The sequence below is a fragment of the Epithele typhae genome (genome assembly GCF_022376455.1).
Source record: "Epithele typhae strain CBS 203.58 chromosome Unknown BXZ73scaffold_54, whole genome shotgun sequence".
Classification (NCBI taxonomy): domain Eukaryota; kingdom Fungi; phylum Basidiomycota; class Agaricomycetes; order Polyporales; family Epitheliaceae; genus Epithele; species Epithele typhae.
In genome coordinates, this window is record NW_025954245.1 from 13,040 (window position 1) to 38,173 (window position 25,134).

At 59.8% G+C, this 25,134-nt stretch overlaps 8 protein-coding genes across 8 annotated transcripts; 4 read left to right on the forward strand and 4 right to left on the reverse strand.

Annotated features, from left to right (window-relative positions):
* Positions 1-400: 400 nt before the first annotated feature.
* BXZ73DRAFT_104628 (uncharacterized protein) lies at positions 401-2,963 on the forward strand (the record flags this gene model as incomplete). Its single annotated transcript, XM_048015970.1, has 11 exons — positions 401-520; positions 579-918; positions 970-992; positions 1,053-1,117; positions 1,237-1,443; positions 1,775-1,820; positions 1,871-1,954; positions 2,016-2,068; positions 2,123-2,373; positions 2,442-2,761; positions 2,823-2,963. The coding sequence occupies 11 exons, from the start codon at positions 401-403 to the stop codon at positions 2,961-2,963; spliced, it is 1,650 nt and encodes a 549-aa protein (XP_047874467.1).
* Positions 2,964-3,472: 509 nt separating this feature from the next.
* BXZ73DRAFT_30425 (uncharacterized protein) lies at positions 3,473-4,258 on the reverse strand (the record flags this gene model as incomplete). Its single annotated transcript, XM_048017790.1, has 1 exon — positions 3,473-4,258. A coding segment is annotated over one exon (786 nt), but the record flags the coding sequence as incomplete, so codon positions are not given.
* A 1,631-nt stretch (positions 4,259-5,889) lies between these two features.
* On the reverse strand, positions 5,890-7,694 carry BXZ73DRAFT_80087 (uncharacterized protein; the record flags this gene model as incomplete). The annotated part of the gene is made up of 3 exons (XM_048023214.1): positions 5,890-6,219; positions 6,277-7,396; positions 7,456-7,694. The coding sequence occupies 3 exons, from the start codon at positions 7,692-7,694 to the stop codon at positions 5,890-5,892; spliced, it is 1,689 nt and encodes a 562-aa protein (XP_047874469.1).
* Positions 7,695-7,982: 288 nt separating this feature from the next.
* BXZ73DRAFT_52206 (actin-like ATPase domain-containing protein) lies at positions 7,983-10,194 on the reverse strand (the record flags this gene model as incomplete). Its single annotated transcript, XM_048020771.1, has 4 exons — positions 7,983-9,600; positions 9,661-9,743; positions 9,935-10,015; positions 10,096-10,194. The coding sequence occupies 4 exons, from the start codon at positions 10,192-10,194 to the stop codon at positions 7,983-7,985; spliced, it is 1,881 nt and encodes a 626-aa protein (XP_047874470.1).
* Positions 10,195-10,573: 379 nt separating this feature from the next.
* BXZ73DRAFT_52089 (ubiquitin carboxyl-terminal hydrolase 14) lies at positions 10,574-13,508 on the forward strand (the record flags this gene model as incomplete). The annotated part of the gene is made up of 11 exons (XM_048020749.1): positions 10,574-10,672; positions 10,723-10,872; positions 10,928-11,222; positions 11,274-11,462; positions 11,513-11,631; positions 11,682-11,791; positions 11,842-12,504; positions 12,564-12,649; positions 12,702-12,959; positions 13,016-13,146; positions 13,197-13,508. The coding sequence occupies 11 exons, from the start codon at positions 10,574-10,576 to the stop codon at positions 13,506-13,508; spliced, it is 2,412 nt and encodes an 803-aa protein (XP_047874471.1).
* Positions 13,509-13,977: 469 nt separating this feature from the next.
* BXZ73DRAFT_91904 (nucleosome assembly protein) lies at positions 13,978-15,895 on the forward strand (the record flags this gene model as incomplete). Its single annotated transcript, XM_048026158.1, has 5 exons — positions 13,978-14,325; positions 14,827-15,301; positions 15,367-15,551; positions 15,606-15,731; positions 15,791-15,895. The coding sequence occupies 5 exons, from the start codon at positions 13,978-13,980 to the stop codon at positions 15,893-15,895; spliced, it is 1,239 nt and encodes a 412-aa protein (XP_047874472.1).
* A 4,213-nt stretch (positions 15,896-20,108) lies between these two features.
* BXZ73DRAFT_35313 (uncharacterized protein) lies at positions 20,109-20,462 on the forward strand (the record flags this gene model as incomplete). The annotated part of the gene is made up of 2 exons (XM_048017866.1): positions 20,109-20,284; positions 20,345-20,462. Coding segments are annotated over 2 exons (294 nt in total), but the record flags the coding sequence as incomplete, so codon positions are not given.
* A 1,899-nt stretch (positions 20,463-22,361) lies between these two features.
* Positions 22,362-23,527, reverse strand: BXZ73DRAFT_104634 (uncharacterized protein; the record flags this gene model as incomplete). The annotated part of the gene is made up of 4 exons (XM_048015971.1): positions 22,362-22,378; positions 22,444-22,477; positions 22,548-23,278; positions 23,377-23,527. The coding sequence occupies 4 exons, from the start codon at positions 23,525-23,527 to the stop codon at positions 22,362-22,364; spliced, it is 933 nt and encodes a 310-aa protein (XP_047874474.1).
* Positions 23,528-25,134: the final 1,607 nt, after the last annotated feature.

Genomic DNA, 25,134 nt, shown 5'->3' on the forward strand with positions numbered 1-25,134 from the left:
AGACATGTCGGGGCAGCGTGTCGCCCGTGGCGACGCGTGAGCGCACCTGCGGAAGCGGCAGCGGCGTAGATTGCAACCGGGCCGATGGGGGTGACAGATGCATCCACACCTTGCCGAGAGGCTATGGTAATGGATGCACCAGTCCAATAGCTACTGTAGGTTCTCTCGCTAGAAGGCGTCAGGTCTCAGATGAAAGTAGCACATGCCTGCGATGGATGTTCTCCTCTGGTGGGGCCTATGATCGTCTTGCACCCGTACAGGTTTAGAGGGTCCGAAAGAAAGAAATTCATATCCCACGCGCGCATACACTTTTTTGTCCGACTCCGACGCGTACGCCGTATATCAACTCAACTCCCGGACCTCCATCACCAACGCTCCATTCCCCCACCGCTTCTCATTCATGGATACTGCTGCGCCGCCGCCGCCTACATCCTCGCCGCCCGACGAAGCAGAGTTTGGATTCTGGGCCATTCCCGTCGACTTTCCCAAAGAAGCCCTTCATGCCCGCACTGAAGCCTTGGTCTGTACTCTGTATCATGTTTTCCGACGTTTTATGCGTGCTAACAGCGACTACTCAGCTTGCACATGATCTCCTCCACCGCCCGGAACGTTTTCTCGTCGCAGAAGGCGATCCCGCCACTCAGGAGTCTACAACGGCGTCTTCTGTCGACGTCGCTGACGCTCCCAATACTCCGTCCTCGGTTGCATCCTTCGAGATTCTCACTCCGACCTCTCCGGGAAAGTCCGTCAACGACATGATCCCCCCGTTGAACTCCCTTCGGTTCGAGCGCAATTCCGACGATGAATATTACGACGACGAGAAGGAGTACAACCGGGCTGGGTTGTCAGTAGAGACCGCACACACCTCAGGATTCACAAGACTCGGACAAGGCTCGGCTGAGTCGGCGGACCCTACCAGTATGCAGGGCATCAATTTTCAATCAATCACAGCACTGACTCTTTATTCAGGGCTCTCATTCGTTGCCCGTTTCGTACGATCTCAACCAATTTTGGCCTGTGCTCCAATACTTACCTTCTATGGGAATCTATAGGGGGTTTTGAGCGACGAAGACAGCTCGCACGAGCATCTGATCAAGCTTCTTGTCGATACAGGCATGTTTAATCATCCAAAGTTTTGGTCATCTTCTGACTGAAGCGTCTTGGATAGCGACCACCAACACGTACACTATCTCATTTCTCAACAAATTTCCGTGCGAATCTAACTGTGTTGTGTAGATGGACTTACTTGGAAGACTACTTGAAGATCTCCTCGGAAGACGGGGGCGCTTCAAACTTGGCGTACTGGCCGACGAACATAGCCGACGACGAACGTCCCAAGCAGAGCCACCTCTACGTCAAGGACTACTCCTCCCCAGATGTCCCCCCACCTGGCAAAGGCTTCGAATACGTTTACAAGGCACCCACCCTCACAGGTCATCTCAAGTACGGGGATTATCTCTCTGTGTGTGCGTGCATTCTTTTGTTTCGATTTTCTCTCCGAGAACCGGTGTATTGAAGACAGTTTGTATTCAGGTGTCATCTATCCAGACCCGCACAACCTCGTTATGCGAGTTCCATACTGTATTCCCAGAGAGTCCCATACCTCTGAGAAGGCCATACAGCTTCGACGCTGTTTGTGTCTTGCGTATGCACGTAACGACAAGTGTAAGCATGACAGAACGGACGGTATACTGGGCCTGGGGCCTACGAGGTGATTCTCACCTTTTTTCCTGGTAAACGTGATATTGTGCGAGTGTTCTGACTTCTTGCATAGCTTCCAGCGCAATCTCGGAGTTGTGGAATTACCTTCAGGGCCTTCAGTAAGTCTATCACATCGTTTATCAGCCTGCGTATCTCAAAAATATGTCAGGCTAAAGACATGGGTGCCCCTGCGTCGTTCACCGAGTCTATGATTCGAAGCGGATCATTGGTGAATATCCCAGACGACCAAGAGGTACGTACTTCGCTGGGTCATATCGTGACGCGCCATCTCTAATTACAAGCGTTTGGTACAGAAATACGGGCCTGGAGTTTACCTCAATATGAATCCATACGAGGGCGGAGACGCGTGCGTACTCAGACACATCACGCAGGCCTAATCGATCTTATTCGGAAACGTTAGCTACCTGGCTATTCCTCACTGGGGCTTCGTCTCTCGTAACCAGTTTCAAGACATCGCCGTCGTCTCTCAACAGCCGGTGAAGGCTACGGAGTGGAGGGTTTGGCTCACAGCAATAACAATCAAACGCCATGGCCCTACAATCGATCATGAGGAAGTGATCAGGATCGTACTTAACAACGCGGTGACCGGAACCGGACTCGACGACAGGCCAAAGGCGCCGGGCCCGCCGGTTAATGTTCTCCTCGACTCGGGTACGTTAAGCTCTACTTATTTTGTGCGACCACAACGGCTCACTTCGGTTTCCACGTGAATCTGGAAGGTGCCTCACGCTCTTTCCTTCCGTGTTTCATGCTCAGAGAGCTGCTCCGTGCCGTGACCAAAGGTGGCCCTCAGAGAGAGACACTTCTCCACGGAGCTACGATGAAACGAGCACCCCCTTACATGGTCAGAAACCCCCAGCAAGCCTCCCACTTCGGGATCGACTTCGAATTCAAAGGCCTCGAGGAGGGGAAGACGGTCACGGTATCCGGAAGTTTGGCGAACTTCTTTTTCGACACCAAGTCCTCAGAAGGTAGAATCTGGCCCAACGAAGAACACAATGGACTGACTCCTGATGATCCTTCGGCCGTATTTGGCATGGTGAGCCACTTCAACGGGATGCACTTTGTCCCTCCGCGCACTACTTACTTCCTACTTTCAGGGATTCTTCATGAATATGATCGTCGGTCTTCACCCGGGCAAGGTCAGGGCGCCCCAGTCTAGCTCCATCACGTCTTGTGTTCGCATGCTTCCTATGCCGCCTGGAGGTGGACCTCGTCTCCCTCCGAAGGCTCGGAAGTAACTCGAATATTCGAATGAAAGATGTCAATGTGTCATGTACAGCCAAAGTCGCTTTGTTAACAATTCTACCACCAAGTCTCTAGTTCCTCCGTCCGCATACACATGTCTGTGCCACTCGGTCTGAATCTGAGCCAATGGTGTCCGGTGCCGGGATAGGACAGATCCACGAACTCGATCGCGGGCCCCAGGACGCGTACGAACGCCACAGCGATCAGCTCCAGACACCAGTCCGCCACGTACGGCTCCCCTTCGTGCAACGCGGCGGCGGCGGCTTGTATGTCGGCCGGCGCGCCGGCGAACGCGTCGAGGCTGATGTAGTGCTCCTCGTTCCATCCGATGTGCACTCGCACGGAACGCAGCCCGCGGATACCACGGAGGAAGCCGGCGACGCCGAGCTGCGGGCAAAGGAACCGTCAGTCCCATACGCGGCGCACGGAAAACGAGAGGAAGGAGAGGGAAACGCACGACGTTCGCCCACGCGGGACCCAGCTCCTCGTTCTTCGCGTCGTTCCGCAGGAGCGTCAGCCGCTGCAGCGCCGGAAACGTCGCCGTCACGGTCTCGAGGAGAGCGTTCTCGCCGTCGTCCGTGGCGTACTCGAGCTCCAGCACGGTCACGTTGCACGCGCTGCGGCACGAGGCAACGATGCGGGACAGCGTGGACGACGAGATGAGCGGCGAGCGCCATGCCAAACCCGACCGAACCGGCATGGAGTAATGGGACTCGTACAGATGGAGGAGCGTTCCTCGGTGCGGCCAAGAACACAACCGCAGCTCCCGCAGTCCGGACGGCAGGTGACCCCACAGCTGATCGTCGGTGCGAGGGTGGCTCACCGTGAGCTCCTCGAGCGCCTGCAGCGGAGGCCTCTTCGTCGGAGGAACTGACACGGGCCAGACTGCCGGAGGCGGCTCCAACCGCGACAACAGGGTGTAATGGGGATTTCTGTGCACATCCGCTGTGTGCAGGCGGAGACGGCGGAGGTTCGGCATCTTGGCGAGAAAACAGATGTACGGCGTAGGAGTGACGTCTGCCAGCGCGAGGTGCTCGCCCTCGAGAACGAGTTCATTAAGGAAAGGCCAGTGGTGGAGCGACATCTCGTGAAGAGGCGCGTTCTCGAGGGGGAGCTGGAGCGTCGTGACGGAGGCGCTGAGCGGTGGGATGATGAGCCCGAGAAGAACATATTCGGATCTGTACGCTCGAGGGCCTTCGCGATACTTGTGTGGCGTGTACCTAAACGTCTTCACGTGGTCCAAGAGGAGGGGTGGGGTTGGAGTACTGGGAATGGGGTCGTCGTCGTGATACAAGGTGCGGGTGAAGACGATGTGCTGGATGTGCGAAGCTCGTAGGATGGTGAAGAGGACAGGGAGAGGAAGTCCCACCTTATCATGCAGGTCTTCCCAACTATATCCCAAGCATGTATAAGGGTCGCCAAGAACGACAGAGCGCAGACGGGGAAAGGAGTGAATGATATTCGACAGATTTGCTGCCGTGCGACACTCAAGCTCGCTGACCACCTTGGGGGTTCGTGGCAACCGTTGGGCATCTGAGTGAGATGAGCGGTGAAAGCACTCCTTTATCGTGAGCGTACTGATAGACAGTCGTCAGTGGTCAGCATAGTGAAGTGGGCTCGACTAGTGGAGGCGTACTGTACGTGGCCCCGGGCATGCTTCGGCAGGGTGTTGATTGTGCTTGCAAACAGGAGCCCAGGTCGAATGCAAACCACGGAGAAGAGGGAGGGAGAGCATAAGGAGCGCATTCGGTGACATGTCATGGATAAGTTTGTCAGGGAGTACGAGGCAAGAAGTTCAACCAGTTGGAGCAGCACGTCGTCGTTGAGGTGCTTGAACGATGTGGCAACCGGCGCACCGCTCGCCACTTCGACCATTACTGATTGCAGTGCAACTGAGCATATGCTGGGGGAGGAAAGGAAAGCCACATACTTTCGATAGGCTGCAGTCACAGACGACAGGCCACCTGGCGTGCTTGCGTTGATGGTGGTTGGAGTCAAGCGTGACATTACCAAATCACCACGCGTTGCCCAACGGCGCCAACTGGGCGCTTGAGTTGCAGACCGGCGCCAGTGGCGATCACTAATGAATAAACGCTTTTATGGATGAAGTCTACTTGAGGGTTGTCATAGCACGTAATAGCACAAATGCGAACACAGGCAGCCGTCAATATCCTCCGACCACGAGTGGCGGGCACGATTATTGGAAGCCACTGGAAGCTTCATCCTGGATGGTCGACCGTCGGACTCACCTTAAACACGCCGGCAGTTGGATCTTGCCTGAGCAACTACACGGGGATCTCGCTACGAGCACTGAGACGGAGAGGGCAATACGGTCGCACATAGTCGGACTTTGTGGGCAAGGCGGAAGGTGACGACGTGGATGTCGTTGCAGACACTTTTAGTATACCGTGGCGCATGTCCGGCCGTTACGATGGAAATGAAACGATCATGCACTCCGGAAAAGCAGCTGTTCCGCAGGCACAGGAGTGCACCAATGGGAGAGACTTCATCTGAGAAGTTCAGTGAGACTCGGAGAACTCGCGTCTACTTAGCGGCATTCAGCTTCCTCCAGTTATGCAACATAGCCCAACTTGTTATTTCTTGATATCGGTACTGTACCATTTCGTATTAATCGAACGTCACGCGTCACAAGAGCGTCCAAAAGTTCGAAATTTCGGGGGTAGTCACGGCTCACAAGGCCGAAGTTCGAAAGCATCTCGCGGGCGCTTGCCAGCGCCCACTCGGTTTGGGCGTAAAAGTGCCTAAAACTCGATGATGGGTTCGAAATTTCCGGGCCGTCACAGACGGCCCGGTCAAAGTTCGAATCCGCCCGACCAAACCCGCCGTCACGCTCCAAACGGCGGTTCGATCAATTCGAAATGGTACAGTATGTATTGAAACACATGGCTTCGGACGCTTCTACCACCAAGGCACTAGTCTCTCCTCCCGCATACGCATATCCAGGTCATTCGGCCGGAATCTGATCCAGCACCACTCGGTCCCGGGATAAGCCAGATCTACAAATTCAATGGCCGGGCCCAGCACTCGCACGAACACTCTAGCGATCAGCTCGAGACACCATATCGCCACATCCGGTTCCTGTTCACGCATCGACGCCGCCTCGGTTTGTACTTCAGCAGGGGCTCCGTCGAAGGCTCCGAGGCCGATTTCCCGTTCTTTGTTCCATCCAATGAACATTCTGACAGAACACAAGTCGTGCAGACCACGCAGCGCTTCGGCAACGTCGATCTGCGTGCGAAAAGAAAGTCAGCCCGCGCAACGCGTAGCACGTAAGAGAAGGCGCACGATGTCTGCCCATGCTGCTTTCGTCCCCTTGTGGTCGTCGTTCCGTGAGAGCGTCAGCCTCTGCAGAGCCGGGAACGCGGCGGCGACAGTCTCCAGCAGCGTCGATTCTTTATCGTTGGTGTGGTATTCAAGCTCTAGTTTTGTCACGTTGCACGACTCGCGATAGGAGGTGATTATGTGGGAGAGCTTGGAGGATGGGACATGCGGCGAGCTCCAGCACAAGGTGGTCCCCGCCAGAGGGAAATTCCGACCTTCGCCCAAGTGCTCGAGCGACCTGTGGTACGGCCACGAACGAAGCCGTACATTCCGCAGGCTAGGAGGCAGTTGTCCCCACAACTGGTCGTCGACGCGAGGATGGCTGACGGTGAGCTCTTCAAGTGCCTGTAGAGGCGGCTTTGACATCGAGGGGGCTGAGGTGGGCCATATCGCCGGAGGTGACTCTATTGCTGATAGTAGAGGTGACATAGGAGCCCTGTGTACATCTGCTATGTGCAGGCGGAGACGACGAAGGTGGGGCATCCGTGCGAGGAAGGAGATGTACGGCGTGGGAGTGACGCCGGCGAGCGCGAGATGTTCGCCCTCGAGCGCGAGCTCTTGGAGTGCCGGCCATTCGCAAAGCGACATCTCGTGAAACGGCGCGTTCTCGGTAGGGAGGTGAAGCGTTGTGACGGAGCCGCCGAGCGGCGGAATGATGAGCTTGAGAACAGCGGCCTCGGCGTCATACGCTCGAGTTCCTTCCCGATACGTCGGCAGCACGTAGCGGAACGATTTGATGCGTGGAATGTGAAGGGGAAGATGTGGCGTTTCGGGGATGAAGTCGTCTTCATGGTACAGTATGCGGTTGACAATCATCTGCCGAATGTCTGAAGCGCGCAGGATGACCATGAGAACATCGAAAGGCACCCCGACTGTAGGAGGGTTCCTCCCAAGCCACCGGTAGAACCTATAAGGGCTGTCTATAATGACGGTCTCCAGATGAGGCATTGAATGAATGATGGTCGATAAATTCGCTGCTGCGCGAGATTCGATGTCTTCAGTGACCCTCTTCGGAGCAGGTGGTAACCGGGTCAGACCAGACTCTGGGTATGGGCGATCGAAGAAGCCGTTGAGCCTCAGAGTACTGATGGCAAATAGTGTGTCATTAGATCACAAATTATAGCAGCACTCGTGGAGGCGTACCGTACGCAAAATCGAGCCTGCTCCGGCAGAGCGTTCACGGTTCTTGATGAAAGACACTGGGCACGAATGGAAGCAGTGGAAAATAGGGCTGGGATACATATGATGCGCATACGGCGACACGTCGTGGATAAATTGGCTAGATTGAACCAGTGTAGATAGGAGACCAGTTCGAGTAGCACGTCGTCGTCCAGATGATGAAAGGTGCTGGCACGGCTGATTGCCAGTGGTATGCTCGCCATCTCGCCCACTGTGGGTTGTGAGCCGGTTGGGGTGAGCAACTAGAAGGACATTAAAAATTAAGCTGCTTACGTTCGATGTATCGTGCAATTTTTTGCGCGGTGGTGGCTGGTGGTGGTCGGAGTCAATTGCCATCCGGCCTCAGGGGCCGCTTATATCGAAGACGTATGCCTCGACGCCAGCGAGAGTATCCGTAATGAAGATAGCGTGCGCGCAGGTAGCCCCGGCGACCCGACTCTACAAAACAAGGTCTATTCAGGTAATACAGCGTGGGATACACGTACAATAGTTCACGCAGAGGCAACAGTGACGACCGTCTTCTCGCCCTTGCCCGAAGAACCCACCTCGCACGTGCCGATCTCCAGCCCGCCATCCTCACCCACTATCGTCGTAACCTCTAGTCGTGTCGTCCATCGCCCACCCTTCTGCTGCGCGAGCGTCGCGGGGAAGGACACCGCCGCGAGGTAGCTCTCTTTCTCCACCGTCTTCTCCTTCACCTCCTCTTCCTCCTCTTCCTCGTCCTCACCGGCCTCCTCGTCGTCAAGCTTCGGAGGCTTGACCATCTCGATCTTCACGCCCTCCTTCGCCTCCCACACCTCGAACCCGACCTTCTTCTCGCCCTCGCCCTCGCCGAGGTCCACATCGAACGCGACGATGCGCCTCGCCGGCACCGGCGTGTCCTTGAGCACCGCAGGGACCCACTGCCCGCCAAGCGCGCCCTCCGCACCGTCCTCGGGGAACAGCAGGCCGATCGTTTTGCCCGTCGCCTTCGCCTGGGTGTACTGGTGCCCATGTGTGAACGACGCCTTCACCTCGCGCTCCTCGTCCGTACCGTCCGCGAGCCCGGCAAGAATCTTCGCCTGCATCGCGCACCCGCGCGCGAGGATCGTCGTCGGGTCGCCCACGCCGCCCCCGACCACCGTGCCCTGCGTGAACGGGGTCACGACCGCCTCCTGGAGTCCGGCCGCGAGCGCCTCATCGAGCCCGGGGAGGCTCGCTGAGCCGCCGACGTACACAACCTCGTCGACGTCGTACAGATCGAGCCCAGCGGCGGCGACAAGCTCCTTGACCTTCGCGTACACCCGGTCGTAGATCGTGCGGACCTCCATGTCGAAGCGGAGGCGGGTGATCGTGCCGGTGAAGTCGAGGCCGTCCTTGAGGGACTCAACGGAGCAGGTCGCGGCGCCCGGGGATGCGGAGATCGTGCGCTTGGTGTGCTCGAGTGCGAGGCGGAGCTTGGCCTCTGCGCGCTTCTCCTGCGCGTCCGACGCGGGGCAGACGGTCAGCGCCGTCTTGGTCTTCTTCGTGAACTCCTTCGCGAAGTGCTTGATCAGCTTGTTGTCGATCTCGTCACCGCCGATGGTGTCGTCGCGCAGCGTGGCGAGAGAGAACGCAAGGCCTTGCCGGATGGAGAGAAGCGAGAGCTCGAGGGCAGAGGCGCCGAGGTCGACGATGAGCTGAGTGCGGTCTGCGCTGAGGCCTGCAGTCGGTGGGCTACTGGTGGTAGTGACGGCTGCCGCGCCCGCTTCATCCAGCAGCTGGAGGACGACAAGGCCCGCGTCGGTGGCGGCCTTCTCGAGCGCGTCCTTCTGCACCTGCTCGAACCAGCTGGGGACGGTAATGACGGCACCCTGCACTTTTTTGCCAAGGAAGTCCTCCGCGGACTGGACGAGCGACTTGATGAAGATTGTGGCGACCTCCGATACGCTTAGGACACGGTCAACAGCGACGGGTTCCGAGCGGGGAGTGGCGGCATGAGACGCGGCAGGGGTGTTGGACGCAGTAGTGGGGAGGGGAGAAGGAGATGCCTGAAGAACCTTGACCTTGTATGCAGGTACGTCCGGAAGCTCGGGGTGCTGGATAACCGGAGCAGAGACCGACAACGCGTTCGCAGGGATCTCAGAGAACCTGCGCACAGCGTTGAGCGTTGGCTCAGGTGCAATGCTAATAACGGCACAGTCTACTCACTTCTTGCCCAAGATATTCCTGAACCCTGTGATAGTGTTCTGCGAGTTCTTCACGAGTTGATGTTTCGCTTGATTGCCGATATACTGTCAACTTGTGAGCAATGAGATCATACAGAACAGCGACAATAATTCGGACGCTCCGCCGTGCGCGAACGAGACGCATCTCACAGACGGTGCGATCTCTCAAGAGCAGGAGTACGAGGTAGTCGAGCGCACGATGGCATATGTCCCGCCTCCAATCCCTGCCATTGACAGCCGCAAGTAAGAAGACTCACCATTTCCTCGCCATGAAAAGAGATCGCGCATGCGATCTGACGCTCGCCATCCTCGTTCGCAATGCAGTCCGCGGTACCTTCCTATAGAACATCCGTTTTCAGAGTTCCTATCAGCATTCTGATTGACGACGAAGCAGCGTTTCACCAACCTTGGTGAGAACAGAGATGGAGGCGTATGAGTTGCCAAAGTTGATACCGACAACGGTTGGGATCACGGAAATGTCGATGGGGGCGTCGGCGGTGCCGTTTGCTGCAGCCATTTTGGGGGAAGGGGAGGTGGGGAGGTGGGGAGAGGAGGACCTGGGGAAGGCGAAGGGTATGGACAAGGACAGTGCGCCTGTATGCACTTGTCCAATGGCAGCAATTTTTGGCGGGGCGACGAGACAGATAAGATAGGCGCGCGTTTGATCAAGCTCAGCAATTCCGTAGGCGCTTGCTTTCACGCCTCTCTTGCTCGCGTTCGGCCACCATCTCAGATCGTGAACGCATATACACCTATTTCCCACCAACATCTCCTCCAAAACCACATACACTCTTTTTGAGTCTTCTGAAACTCCTAGATCTATAGGTATGCTCGAGATCTTGGCCGAGTGGCGGAGGGTTCTGCCCCGTTGCTGACGTTGGATGGCACAGGACGCGATGTCGTGTACTCACATCGGAGACATCGCGCGTCTTCAGCAGCCAAAGCTCTCCCAGTCCGTTCATCGCGAGGAGTGTACACAGTGTTTCGACAACCAGGTGAGTTCCTCCCCCTGTGTGGCGCCGACTGCCTGTCAACTTCTCCGCAGGATGGTCCTAACGGAGTCGATGTATGCTTGACGTGCTTCAATGGTGGATGCCTAGACAAGGAGAGGCACCACGCACGAACTCATGCGGCGAAGACGGGGCATGGATTCACGCTTAATATGAAGCGGAAACCGAAGCCGTCTGCGAACAGGGTACGTCCTCCCGTTACTTTGCCATACTTGTGGGTTGAGGATGGTGCTGCGGTAGGCCGAGGATGAAGAGCCCCCTGCAAAAATGAAGAAGCTTGCCATCGTGGAGGAGCGTGAGGAGGACAAGTACGAGCACAAGACCGTCCTCAAGTGCTGGAAGTGCGACTCAGAGCACGGGCTCGAGCTTCCCGACGCGTCCGTCGACCCCCATGTCCAATCCCTCATCTCCGGAGTTACCCAGTCCATGTCCTCCGCCCGTCAGTCAGAAGTCAAGGCGTGGGAAGAGGAGTTCGCGGCTTGTGAACACACGCTCATGCTCGAGCAGCTCGCGACCGGCTCAATTGCGGCATCAGGTACGCCTTTCTCATCTCGTGGTGATGCGCCATTGACGCGACTCGCTGCAGGTCTTGCACACTGCTCGAAGTGCGAACTGAAGGAGAACCTATGGTTGTGCTTGACGTGCGGCTCCCTTGGATGCGGTCGACAACAATTCGGGGGAGTGGGAGGCAACGGCCACGGGCTGAATCACTTCGAGGAGACTCAACACCCCGTCAGCGTCAAGCTCGGTACGATCACTCCCGAAGGCGGGGCAGGTACGCACATCGTTTCGTCTATGGTTTCGTGCAGGCTGAGCAGTCGGCAGACATATACTGCTACATTTGTAATGATTCGAAGTTGGACCCCGATCTTGCACGCCATCTCTCAACGTTTGGCATCAATGTGCAGAAGCAGACCAAGACTGAGAAGTCCATGACGGAGTTGGTACGTTAATCGATGCAGGTATCGAAAATCAATCTGACTCTGGCCCTTAGCAAATTGAACATAACCTCAAGTTTGACTTCTCATTGACGGGAGAAGACGGCAAAGCACTCGAACCTGTCTTTGGACCCGGGCTCACTGGGCTGTCCAACCTTGGGAACAGGTATGTTCTGCATCGTCTGTTCTACTCCATTGTGCTAACCCATCGGACAGCTGTTACATGGCATCGGTCATGCAGACACTGTTCTCTCTGGACCCCTTCAAGCAGCGATACCTGCCTACCTCCGCGACGCACTGGGAACTCTGCCAGGAGCTTCTCCCCGCGAGCTGCCTCGATTGTCAGATGCACAAGATGGCAGATGGACTTCTCTCCGGACGCTATTCCCACCCCCGCCCACATGTCTCCCCATCGCCCACTGCTCCGAAGGAGACCAACCCCTTCGCCCACGACTCGCCCATCCCCGTCTTCCAGGAGGGCGTTCGTCCCACGTCCTTCAAAGCACTTGTCGGCAAGGGCCACGAAGAGTTCGCAACGATGCGCCAGCAGGACGCAGAGGAGTTCTTCTCGCACCTCGTCTCGACCCTCCGTCGTCACGCGAAGCGCCTCGGACTTGACGCGGCGAAGGAGCCAACCGCGGTTTTCGCGTTCGGGACGGAGCAGCGGCTGGAGTGCGGCGAGTGCAAGCGCGTGAGGTATCGAGTCGACGAGACCGACACGCTCAGCATACCGGTTCCCACGAAGGAGAAGGGGAAAGACGAGGAGGGGAAGGTGCTTTACGAGGAAGTCGCGCTGAAGGAGTGCCTCGAGATCGTGATGGGTGCGGAGGCGTTGGAATACCAATGCCCGGCGTGCCAGAAGAAGGTTATCGCGACAAAGTGAGCGAATATATGCGCTCGAAGGTTTCGGTGTATGTTGCTGATGGTGGTGTTCGTAGGCGGACGCGGTTCTCAACGTTCCCGCATATCTTGGTTGTGCACGCGAAGAAGTTTCAGTTGGTGAACTGGGTCCCAGCGAAGCTCGGTGAGTCCCTTGAGCAACTGGATTTCTTGCTCTTCTGATCTATATGCTACAGACATTCCCGTCAACCTCCCCGAGGACGATCTCCTCATGTTGGATCAGTACTTGGGTGGTGGTCTCCGGCCTGGAGAGACAGAGCTCCCCAACGACGAAGCCGCATCTCCCGGTCTGCCTGAGTTCAACCCGGCTGCCATGGCCCAGCTTGAAGCGATGGGTTTCCCTACCATCCGGTGTCAAAAGGCGTTGCTCGCGACGGGTAACGCAGATCCAGAGGCGGCAATGGAGTGGCTGTTCGCGCACATGGAAGACCCAGGTATGAGACATTGCCTGTTTCCAATAAAAAAACTCTCCGTCAACGACTCCCACTAGACATCGATGCGCCGATCCAGCCGTCCGGCGGCGGGGGAAGCAGCAATTCTGAGCCGTCGGCGGAGCAAGTGAGCATGCTTGCGGATATGGGGTTCACGCCTGCACAAGCGGGGAAGGCGCTCCGCGAAACGGTACGTGTAGTCTGAGAAGCCCATCGTGTACTCTGTCTGACAATTCGTAGGGCGGAAACGCTGAGCGCGCTGTGGAGTGGCTCTTCTCTCACCCCGACGACACCGGCGAAGAAATCGCGCCAGCGGCAAGCACGCCGGCCGCGAGCGTTGGCGGTTTGGCGACACTTCCGGCACGCTTCCGGCTCAAAGCATTCGTATCGCACAAGGGTCCGTCAGTGCACTCGGGACACTACGTTGCGCACATAAGGACAGAGAACGAGGGCTGGGTGCTCTTCAACGACGAGAAGGTGGTGAAGGCGGACGCCGAAGGCGTGCGGGAGCTCAAGAAGCTTGCGTATCTGTACGTATTCGAGAGGATCTGATTGGGGCATGTCGGACACAGAGCAACGTAGCACACGACACGCGCGGCAGGTCTTGGGCAGAGGGCGATGGAGGTGTAAGATTACGAGCTAAATCGATGCGATTCAGATGTGGCTGCCTCGCTGCACCCGGCATGTGTGCTTTGTGTGCTCTGCCCGCCGCGATATCTAATCTTGATTCGACGCCCGCCAGAGCGCCTGCTGAAGACATTGTTTCTCAAACATCTTGCGCGAACAAAGACACAGGGAGGGGAGCGCGGAAACGTACAGGCGTCATATCCATCTAGTCAACGGTTCCTGGCCAGACTTGCGGTGCCGGGGCAGGTGGTGCAGATGAGGTCGGAGGCGCGGGGCGAACGGTGCGGTGATTCGAACTCCGACCGGCCATTTTGCGCGTGAGGCGAGCTCAGATTTCTGCGCCTCGACCTCTTTCACGATCTTTGTCGTCCGCCCCCACCACCTCCCTCCCACCATGTCCGTCAACATCCCCATCAACCAGGTCGACCCGACGGCGCCCACCCCGCAGAACACCCCCCTCACTCACGCCCCGATCGCCCAGGGCCTTTCGCGCCCGACGGTGCCCGATATCACGGAGGGCGACGAGGGCGAAGAGGCCGAGGAGCTCGGCGGCACGATGCAGCAGGCGATGCTCGGGCTTGTCCACGGCAAGCTCACCGGGCTCGTCGGCAAGAGCTCGGGGTACGTCGAGAGCCTCCCGGTCGAAGTGAAGAAGAACGTCGAGGCGCTCAAGGGCGTGCAGGTCAAGCAGGTCGAGCTGCAGAACCAGTACAAGCGCGAGTGTCTCGAGCTCGAGAAGAAGGTGCGCTCCTTTCCTCATCCTCTGTAGATTGCGATGTCGCGTCGGGGGTTGAGGCATCGCGGGATCGCGCGGCTTGTCTGGGCGGATCTTACGCGTCTTGTTGATGGACGATTGCCCATGCGATCTGTGCACCCGCCGATGTCTCTGCCGGCCCGTTGTTGTGTGCGGGGTGCCGCTCGTCTTGCCGGAGGGCGAGCGGGCGAGCGGCGGGCCCGCATAGATCAGACAATTCAGATCACGGATGCGGGGTACGAGATGATGATTTCGCCCCGAGCGGCTTGTGCAGATGATGCCGGTGCGATGTCCTTCAGAATCCCCGTATCCGTGATGTGTATTCGTGTCTATGCGGACATCAGGCCCGTCTGTCCGTTGCTTTGGATGTCGCTCGACGAAAGGGGTGGGCTCTGGCTGCCGCAGCTCCAGTCATATATCGGTCTTCCGTTGACGCCATCCTACACGATGCTAATTACGGCATTTCTACAGTATCTTACTATGCAAAAGCCGCTGTATGACCGCCGTCTGGCGATCATTACTGGTACGGCACCCCCTACCGCCGAGGAGATCGAGGCCGGCGAGAAGGCATCCCTCAAGGATGATCCCGACTACGTCTCGCTCCCCGACGACGTCCAGCCCTCAGCGACGGGCATTCCCGAGTTCTGGCTCACCGCCCTCCGCACACATGTCCATCTCGGCGAAATCATTACCGACCGCGACGCGGAGGCCCTCAAGAGCCTCAAGGATGTCCGCCTCGAGTACCTCCCAAGTTCGGAGCCTCGGCCTGGCTTCAAGATCCTCTTCCACTTCGGCCCCAACGAGTTCTTTGAGAATGAAGTCCTCGAGAAGACGTACCTCTACCAGGAGGAGGTCGGGTATAGCGGTGACTTCATGTACGACCGCGCCGTTGGGACGGAGATTAAGTGGAAGGAGGAGAAGGATCTGACGAAGAAGTTCGAGGTCAAGCGGCAGCGCAACAAGAGTGAGTCGCGTCCGAGGCATTTAACCTTTTAGTGTTCGCCGATCGGCTGATCGTCGTCTTTCCAGACACGAACCGTACTCGTCTGATCAGGAAAGCACGCCCTATCGCTTCGTTCTTCAACTTCTTCTCGCCCCCTTCGCCCCCTTCGCCGGAGCTGGTTGACAGCGGCGACATGGATGAGGACGAGCTCGAGGAGCTCGAGGAGAAGCTCGAGATTGACTACCAGCTCGGCGAGGACTTCAAGGAGAAGGTGCGTTTGAACATGCTACCATGAGAGTGACTTTCTGATGGATGTTGTGAACAGATCATTCCCCGTGCCGTCGACTACTTCACGGGCAAAGCCCTTGAGTATGAAGACTCTTTCGATGATGACGACGAATTCGAAGACATGGATGACGATGAGGACGACGAGGACGACTTTGAGGACGATGTATGTTTGTATCCATTTCCTTCCTTTGAAGTGCGTCTCATAGCTCACCATGCTGTCAGGATTCCGACGACGACGATATTCCGGCGAGGAGACGTGGCCCGCCCAAGGGCCGCGGCGCCGGTGGCAACCAGAGCACTGACCCTGAGGAGTGCAAGCAGCAGTAATTGGACGAGTACCCGAACAAATACGTCCTCTACACCATACAACTTGCATTCCGGCTGCCCAGGGTTCCCGCCGCACGCGTGGCACATCTCCTACGTATGGTTCATCGCGATCTTGGTCAACGTCTGAGCGAGTCCCCTGCACTTCATCCTCCCCATTCCTGCTCAGAACGTTCGTTGCTCATTGCCACCATTTTCTGCTCTCTCGTATACATCCTCCACCCCTCCCTCATATTTCCGTGTCCTGCTGGCATATAAAGTAAAGTTGTAATCGTCGTCTCCCTCCTGTACTACAATCCGTCGAACTAGGTCGTGCGATCGCTGGTGCTATCGTACTGCCTGTGCCGCGTCTCCGACGTTCCACGGCTTTGTGAATTTGCGAGGCCCGGAGACAAGCGCTAAAATTGGATGTGGACGCCCGTCGGAGCACGTGTCGCGCCCGCTCACGTCGCGCCGCTTCTCCTCCTCTCAGACTCCAGCTTCCCCTTGTTCCTGCCCCGCGTTCAGCTCGCGAGTCCAGACGGCGACGGCGCAGCGCATGTCCTCCGCGCTCGCCAACTGGGACGGTCATCTCTCGGCCACGTCTACTCCCCCTGCGACAACCCCTTCCTCCGAGGCCCCACGCGATAAACCCCCTACCACAGGACACGGGTCCCCCCACCGCGCTCTTGTGTTTTCCGTCACCGCCAATCCACACGAAGAAGCGCACACAATAAAACACGTACACGAAGCGCAACTTCCCGCGTCGGGATACTCGCATACAATGAATCCGAACCAACAATCCACCACAGGCCGCCCTGCCCCCTCGCCCTCCACCCCCGCCCCAACCTCAAGCCTCCTCGCCAGCATGTTTTCTTCCCCGGCGAAAATCTTCGGGGAGCTCAACGCGGCGTCTTCCGCGATCGAAGAAGTAAACGCGCTCGTGCAGATGGCAAGCTCGGAGCAAAACGGTGTGGTGGACGCGTCGCTGGTAGCAGACGGGCAGGACCAGGGCCAAGAAGAGGTGCGTCGTCCGTGCTTCGCGCTTTTTGATCGCTCGCTGACTCGACCCTGCAGGCTCAAGCACAGCGACACGCGACTCCGGGACCAAGCACGCATACCCTTGAGGTTGTCGAGGCTCAGACGGTATGTGGGCTCTTTCGGCGCGTCGGACGCGTGTTTCGCGAATGGGATGTGTCCTGACTGCAGTATGAGGGACTTAAGACGATTCCGCCACCGGGATCCGGTGATCGAGCTCAGCCCCCGACGCAAGACAGCGACCTCCCCAGCCACGTCGTCAGTATAGAGAGCTTTGGAGCGCTCTCCACACCTCCTTCTGCGAAAGTTCGGGGTACGCACCAAGACCACGCGGAGGTAGGCTCAGTCTTTAATATGTGAGACGTCTTTGAGCTCATTTTTTGTTTTGGGTATGGCAGGAACCGACGTTGCCGGAACCAACGCGTATAGCTCCCTCGAACGAGGACGTGCACGATCTGGACGCGGACGGTGAAACGGACCACGAGAGCGTAGCCTCTGTGCACCCGCTTCCTGCTCCTACCAAGCGATCGGGTCCGAGTATGTCGAGCGCAGTCAAAGTACGTTCTCCTTTTTTGCTTGGTGTTTCGTCGAGCACACCACATGCCACGCGAAGAGGTGCTTGGGGACGCTCTCCTTTGCCATTTCCCCAGTGAGGTCTATCTCTGATATCGGTCTAGCCTCCTAGGGCGTCGGGATCTTCGTCCAAGGCGTCTCGAGGGCGCACTGCGACCCGAGATAAATCGGCGCCGGTCCAGAATGGCTCCATCTCCGACCAACTTCTCGTGGCAACGCAGGAATACTATGTCTCCTCGGAGGTAAGTGGACTTCAGCCACGTAACCCTGCGAGACCTCATTCCCCACCTCGCAGTCTCCCGAATTTCCGAAGTCTCTCGCGGAGTTCTCTTCCACTGCGCTCGCGAGCTCGTCATATGCACAGGTATGTATATACAGCACAAGAGGCTCGAGTCACGCGACTGACTCATTGTGACAGCTTACCTCTCCTCCACGCTCGAACGACAAGCTTCCGCTGTTCCTCGCGAGCCCGACCTCGCAGCCGAGCTCCCCCATTTTCCCGGCGAAGCGCTTGACGAAGAAGCGGCGCATGATTATGGACTACGTCGAGGTGCCTCCGATGCCCCTCGTTCACCGCCAGCTCAAGGAAACGGACCCGTTCGACGAGCTCGAGCTGCAGACCCAAGAAAACAACAATGCTCTAGCGCGGTTGACAGAGCAGCTGAACATAGCACACACCGCGAACGCGTTGCAACACCACGATCTCCCGCCGCTAGCGCCTCCTCGCAGCCGTCCGGCCCCAAGGAAGGTCCCGAGGGATGTCCCCGAGGTGCTGGAGGAGCCAGGAGAGACGAGCGCGTCGGGGAGAAGCAAGAGGTCGAGGACGGCGACGGCGAAGTTGAGGGAGTTAGTCAGTCAGGCGTCGCCGAGGAAGCGCAGCCGGACGGCTGGATCGACGACTAAGCCGGTCAAGAAGCAGAAGCTGAACGCGGACAAGAGAACTCGAGCTACGCGGCGCGACGACGACGACGAGACTGGCAACGACGGTGCGGAGGACGAAGTCGCTACCGAACTAAAAATCGAGACCGAGACCGAAGATCCGTTCTATCAAGACCTCAACGAGGAGGGCGACGAAGAGCCGCATCAGGCCGCCGACTGCCTAGAGGCTTTGTACCCATCGACCACCGTCCGTCTGGGCCCGTACCCGCCGTTTTCGCATCAACGTGTGTTGTTCGACTGTCGCCATATCATCCACGAGCTTCAACTAGCGGCCGCTCTTTCACCTCCGCCACATCCTGCGGTGTCAAAAGCCCCGTCACAGTCACAGGTAGTGGCCTCGCTTGACTCGTCGCTGCCCGATCTTACTGAAGTGCAGGATGATAGGCCATCGTCGCTCCACCAGCTCCTTAGACTAAGATATCCCTCTCCCGCTCCTTGCCGCCCGTCGAAGACAGTCTTGGATGCAACTGCAAGCCGGGTACCGCCGCCGTTCCGCATGATGTTTCCACCCTCATGGGCTCCTCCGATGCCTCCAGAATCAATTCCTATCACTTCTTCTGAGCCGGTCCCAGCGACTCCTCATTTTCAACCACGACCTGCGATTCGATCTCAAGAGCATTCCCAGCCAAAAAGTCCAGTTCCGTCAGCCCTTGGCCTTCAAATTCCCTCGACCTCACCATCGCCTCCGCGTCATTCTATCCTACACTATCCCGTCTCTGGCCCGTCTTTAACTCCCCCGTCCGCGATACTCCCCACTCCAGTCGACACGCCCCATGTCACTCCTCCGCCACCCTCCCAACCCCTCCCCCACATCGTTGACGAGTATCTGCAAATACCCCCGCAGTTCGCCGACTACTGTACCCCGGTGGCAGTGAACCTCGACGCCGGTTTAGACATCAGCTCGCTCGTGCACTCCGACAGCCCGGCGGACGGACCGCGGCTCTCGTCCCTCCCCGAATTCCCCCCGCTCCCCATGCCGTACTTCAGCAACTTCTTCAGCGCGCTCCACGGCACCTCCGTTTCCGGCGCGCCGTCCGGGTCCCCGCTCGACCCGTGCAAGTCCGCGGGCGAGTGGATGTACCCCTCGACGGAGCCCGACACGGAAGCGGACGCGCAGCGTGCGACCACGATCGACCCCTCGCTCCTCGGCGGCCCGCCTCCCCCCGCCCCGCCCGCGCCCTCCCCCACCCCCTCCGCGTCGGTGTCCGCGTCCGCGACCGCGACGACGAGCACGGGGCCGGACAAGGGCAAGGACAAGCAGCAGCAGCAGCAGCAGCAGCCGGTCGCGGGCCCGTCGATGTTCTCGTCCCAGTGGGACGATTCTTGGGGGATGCCGACGGCGGCGTCGTACCCCACGTTCTCGGACTGGGGCCCGACCACGTCCGAGGAGGACCTCGGGATGTACAAGAAGTTCGAGCCGAAGAAGAAGAAGGCGCCCGCGAAGAAGAAGGCGAAGGCGAAGGTGAAGGAGGAAGTGGTGAGGACACCGGTCGTCGAGGAGCGCGAGGGGAAGCGGTCGCGCAGGTTGACGGAGCGCGCGGTGGCGGCGTATTATGAGAGCGAGGACAGCGACGAGTACGTCGAGTCGGTGTCGGGGAAGGGGAAGGGGAAAGGGAAGGGGAAAGGGAAGGGGAAGGGGAAGGAGAGAGAGAAGGAGAAGGAGAGAGAGATGACGAACTCCAGCAAATCCAAGTCCAAGCTTCAGCCCAACGAAGCCGGCTCGAGCTTCCCCACGGAAGCGAAGGTCCCGTACTGCCACCAGTGCCGCAACAAAGCGCGCTGCGACAGGATGCGATGCACCGCGCCGCGCAAGTCCGGCATGCCCTGCGGTCTGTACTTCTGCCAGATCTGCGTGGAGGTCAGGTGCGTCACACACACGCCGCGCGTCCGTCCGTCCCAAGGCTGACCACGCGCCGCACGCAGGTACCCCGAGCTGGAATTCAACCCGTTCGCGACCGACTTCACCTGCCCGCGCTGCACCGACACGTGCAACTGCACGAAGTGCTGCAAGCAGCGCGGCGAGCCGTACGTCTCCTCGCGCGTCTTCGGCACGCTCCCCGCGTTCGGTTCCGCCGAGTACCGCTCGCTCGCGGAGGAGGCGCTCGCGGAGCAGCCCGCGGACGAGCGCAAGAAGCTGCACCTCCCCGAGGTGCGAGAGGACGCGCCGTCAGGGCCGCCCCCAACGGAGGTTGAGCTCGTGGCCGGCAAGCTCTACAAGGTGTACGGCGCCGTCAAGAACGAGAGCGTCGGGATGGCCGTTGAGATCAAGGGCGGTCAGATGGCCCTCCAGCCGCCGACGGGCGCGAGCGATGGCACGGCCGTCGACACGCGCAAGAGCGCAGTTTCGGGCACAGGCAAGGGCGCAGACGCAGGCCACAAGGACCTCAGCGCGGAGAAGAGCGCGATCGCAAGGGCGCACCCCCCACTCAAGAAGGGCCCGAAGACGATCACCGCGGCCATGCGGAGGCGGAAGCCGTGGCTCGTGCCCGCGGAGGCGTACGTCGGCGCGCGGCGCGTCAAGCACCGGAAACGCCAAGGCGTCGACAAGCCCGGGTGCCCGCCCGCCGCCGTCGCCGTCCAAGCGCGGCGGCCCGCGTCGCGCACCCCGCCCCCGCCGTGGCGGCGGGCGTACGTCGGGGACCGCGCCGCGCTCACGGGCGGGAAGTACATCCCGATGGACGACCTCGTGGAGCTGCTGCTGTCGCCGCTGACGTCGCCGACGCCGTCGGCGGACGAGCTCGACGCGGACGCGGAGGGCGTGGAGGAGAGCCCGACGGCGGGCCGGGTCGCGGTCCTGGACGGCGCGGACATACAGTTCGCGATCGCGAAGGCGATGTTCGCGCTGCGCACGCCCGCCGCCGAGGAGAAGGGGGAGGGCGGGGAGGGCGGGGACGTGGATCTGGCAGAGGCGCAGGTCGCTGAGGCTGAGTAGAGCGGTGGTCGAGGGGCGACTTTCAGCGACGGTCTCTGGTGTTCTTGTGTGCATTCGCGTTGGCAGGTTTCGTGTAGATTTCGATCCGTCGTCTGGACAGTTGGACCGTTGATAGCTTACGTCTTGTGTACTGACTCTTCTGTCTTATTTACTCGTGCGGTAATCTACACCCGTGGCCGTCTGAGCCTCCCCCTCTCGACATGGACGAACTGAGTGGTCAGGCTCGAATAAAAGACGATGGCCCCGCTCTGCAGCAAGCTTGCGTACCTGCCTCTCCGACTACGATTCGATGGCGCACGTCGCAAGGTGTGTTCTGAGGGCAAGCCAGATCACACCAGAGCGAACGTCCGAGCTCATCAAGAACCGCGTGCTTCCCTTCAACGCACTGCCGTCACCGAAACTACGGGCAGGCGCGCCACCCGCGGGCGCCTCTGCCACACTCCCCATCTCCCTGCGGAGGACAAAGATCGAGATGCATCCGTCCATCAAGGCAAATGAAAGGAAGCCGGTTGACAGCGTGCCTGGCGCGTGTCCTCCGCAACGCACGCCAAACGCGGCAGGCGCTGGGAGAAGACACGGGCCCGGAGGCGATAGAGATGCGTTTGTATGTTGCGCTCGACGTTTGTGACCAGCCTCGCGAATCAAACGTCGCGCGGGCACTGCATGCGCTCGGGCGCTGGGATCAGAAGGATCCTGCAGGCACCGAATGGTCAGTACTTCAGTTACGCACTGTTTCGCTACAGTCACCAGAGGCAGCCTGCGTCACCGAAAGGCTAATTCGAGATACCAACTTAGGGATCTTACCACCTCCCGTCGTGATGGAAGTCGAACGTTGATGCCTCACATGTATATCCCGTGCGGCTCGTCTGTCTTATTTACGCTGGCCATAATGTACAACTCTGGCCGTCAAAGCCCGCGCTGAGTACTGGGGAGGCCGTCGGCGACCACGTCCACGTCCGTCGTGCCAGCGTCCGCGAGCGCAGAGGCGGAGTCGACACCCGATCGCGGCTACATCTCGCTCTCTCCTGTCGAAACGAGATGCGGATGATCAGTGCGTGTCGCGAACTGGCGGACACCGAGCCCGACGTACGTGATCGCTCCGGATGCAGCTGCTCGTAGTGCGTCTGCGAGCCCATCGTCAGCGTCAGCCCCACGGCGGCCCCGCCCCCAGAGCGAAAACAACGCAGCGCTCACCCGCAACCTGCCCGGGCGGTCGAACCGCTTGCTGCAGATCTCGCAGAAGTGGTACTTCGTCTTCCGGCGGGAGCCCGCCGCCTGCGTCTGCGTGGGCGACGGCGCCGGCCGCTCCGCCTCCGGCAGCGGCGTCTGCACCTCCGCGGACGTCGACGGCGTCAGCACGTCCGCGACGGGGCTCGTCGCCTGGCTCATCGTCGCGGCGGGGCTCCTGCTCGCCGCCGCCGCCTCCGCCTCCTCCGTCCGCTCCCGATCCGAGATCGGCGAGGGGCTCGGGCTCGAGCTGGGGCTCGTGCCCGTGCTCGGGTCCGGGCTCAGGCTCAGGCCCGCGCTCGGCTCGCGCGGGTCGAGGGGCGACTGCGGGAGGGGCGGGGGCGGGTGCTGCGGGGCGTACGCCTGCGGGTGGTGCGTGAGCGCGTGCGGCGCCTCGGCGTGCGCTGTCGCGTGCGGCGCGGTGGGCGAGTACGCGTGCGCTGTTGTGGGCGAGTACGCGTGCGCCATCGTGGGCGAGTACGAGTGCGCTGTCGTGGGCGAGTACGCGTGCACGGGCTGTGGCGGGTCCGGGGTCGCCCAGAGGTCGAGCGGGGCGGACGGCCCCGGGGACGGCCCCGGGTCGTGGTCGGGCGGCGCGGGGCGGGAGGCGCTCCTGTACATGTGGGGGTAGCCGGGCAGGCGCTGGGTCATGACCGCGAACTCGGACGAGCCCGTGTACGGCCGGGGGACGTGCGCAGCTGTGCGGGCGGAGAGGGGGGCAGGGGGCGGTGAGCACTTAGCCGCGCGGAGAGAGGGCGGGCCGGGTCCAGTGTTTCGAGAAGAAGGTGGCACGTACGGGTCCGTGGCGGGGCGTTGGCGTGCGCGCGAAGGTCGTGGGTCCAGTGCAGCGCTGGCCCGCTGCCGCCCCCGCCCCCGCTGGTCGGTGTGAAGGCGTCGGGGCTCGGGCTGGGGTCGCGGGCGAAGGGATCGGTGGCTGGGTGCTCCATCGCGCGCGGTGCTCGGTCGGGTGCAGGGTCGTGTGGGCGGCGAGGCGGGCTGGATGGGCTCAGGGCATCGGCTCGGGTATATATCCTTGCCTTCGGACGGGATGGCTCTGAGCGCGCACAAGATCAGCACAAGCCTCCCTCGCCCGTGATCGCCCCGTCACAGATAAGCTTTTGATGTGACCCCCAGCCCTGCGGTCACCCCCCGTGACAGGCACCCCGGGGATTACACAACGGGCGGGCGACAACGATTACCCGCCAGTGAGACAGTGTAATGCGGCTTGTCGGTTGCGACTCCATCGATCGCCGCGTCCATACGCGATCGCTGCTACAATCCTCCTCTATCTCGAGAATGCTATGTCCAGGGTCTCCTCCGTGTCCGCGTACACTCCGCCAAACTCTCGCGGGACGAGACGTCATCCCGCGCACGACTCAGAACGCTCGCAGCCCCGACTCCCCGCTCATCGTCCGACCCAAAACGCGAACGCGGGTCCGCACTGCAGCAAAGCGGAAGCGTGAGTGGCGAGCGCGAAGCATCGGCGCGTGAGGAAGAAGACGCACCTGTGGGGTCGCGAACCTCGTGTTTCACCGGTCACCCGCCGCGTGATGTGTGCGCGCAAGAGCTCGTCACCACTCCGCGGGCCGGACACCGGGGTCCAAACGCGGGGCCGGAGATGGCGCACTGGCGCACAGTCGGTGAGCACGAACGCGGTGGGGGGGTCATCGGCGACGGTGTGGGCTGTTTGACGCGGCCCCAGTGCAGCAATGGCGCGAAGGTCGACTGGCTCAGAAGACTTGGAATTTAGGAAAACCCGCGCCTCGGGAGAGAAGAAATGGGTGGTCCGGGTGGTGGCGGTGGCGCAGTCTAGAAGCCTGAGCGCAGAGTACGAAGCCTGGTCGGCGAGCATCGCGGAACAAGCATAAGTTGGAAATGGACCCGAGATTAACCTTGAGATGCTGAGGGCTACGCAGGCGGTGAAGTGGAGCGGACTCCGCTCATGGCGGAAGAGAGCTATGTGATGTGGTAAATATCGAGAACCAGCGGGCGGCAGCGCTGGAGGGATGCGAGGCCGCGAAAGCGAGCAACTTGTGCCTCCAGCTCCATGAGTCTGGTTGTCGGAGAGAGGAGCTGGTTCGAACGTAAGACCGGATAAGCGGCGTCGCGCCACGAGAGGCAGAGCAGAGAACGAGCGAATGTAGAGGCCGTGGCAAGGAAGAACTAGATGGCGTAGGCGAAAAAGTCAGCGTCCAGGCACACCACTCCGAACGCTTGATGGATGGCTGGAGGATACATCGGGGGTGCGCGCGAGGCGAGCTTGCTCGACTTCTATGGAGGCATTCTCCGCCTAGATATCTTCGGGGACGAACACCAGGAGGCATCGATCGCGGGCAGATATGAGCAGACTCGATTGTCTGTGCAGGACCTCAGTGAGCGCGGAAGAATCATGCAGGAACGTCGAGAAAAACGTACGCGGATGTCCGTGCACTAGTCCAAGTCCGCCGGGACCCGTGTAGGCAACACGGTGGCTCCTGGGGAACGTCGCCGACGAAGGAAACCCAGGTCGACGAGAGAGGTGACGTAACAAGGAGCGCAGTCGAGCCGGTGCGAG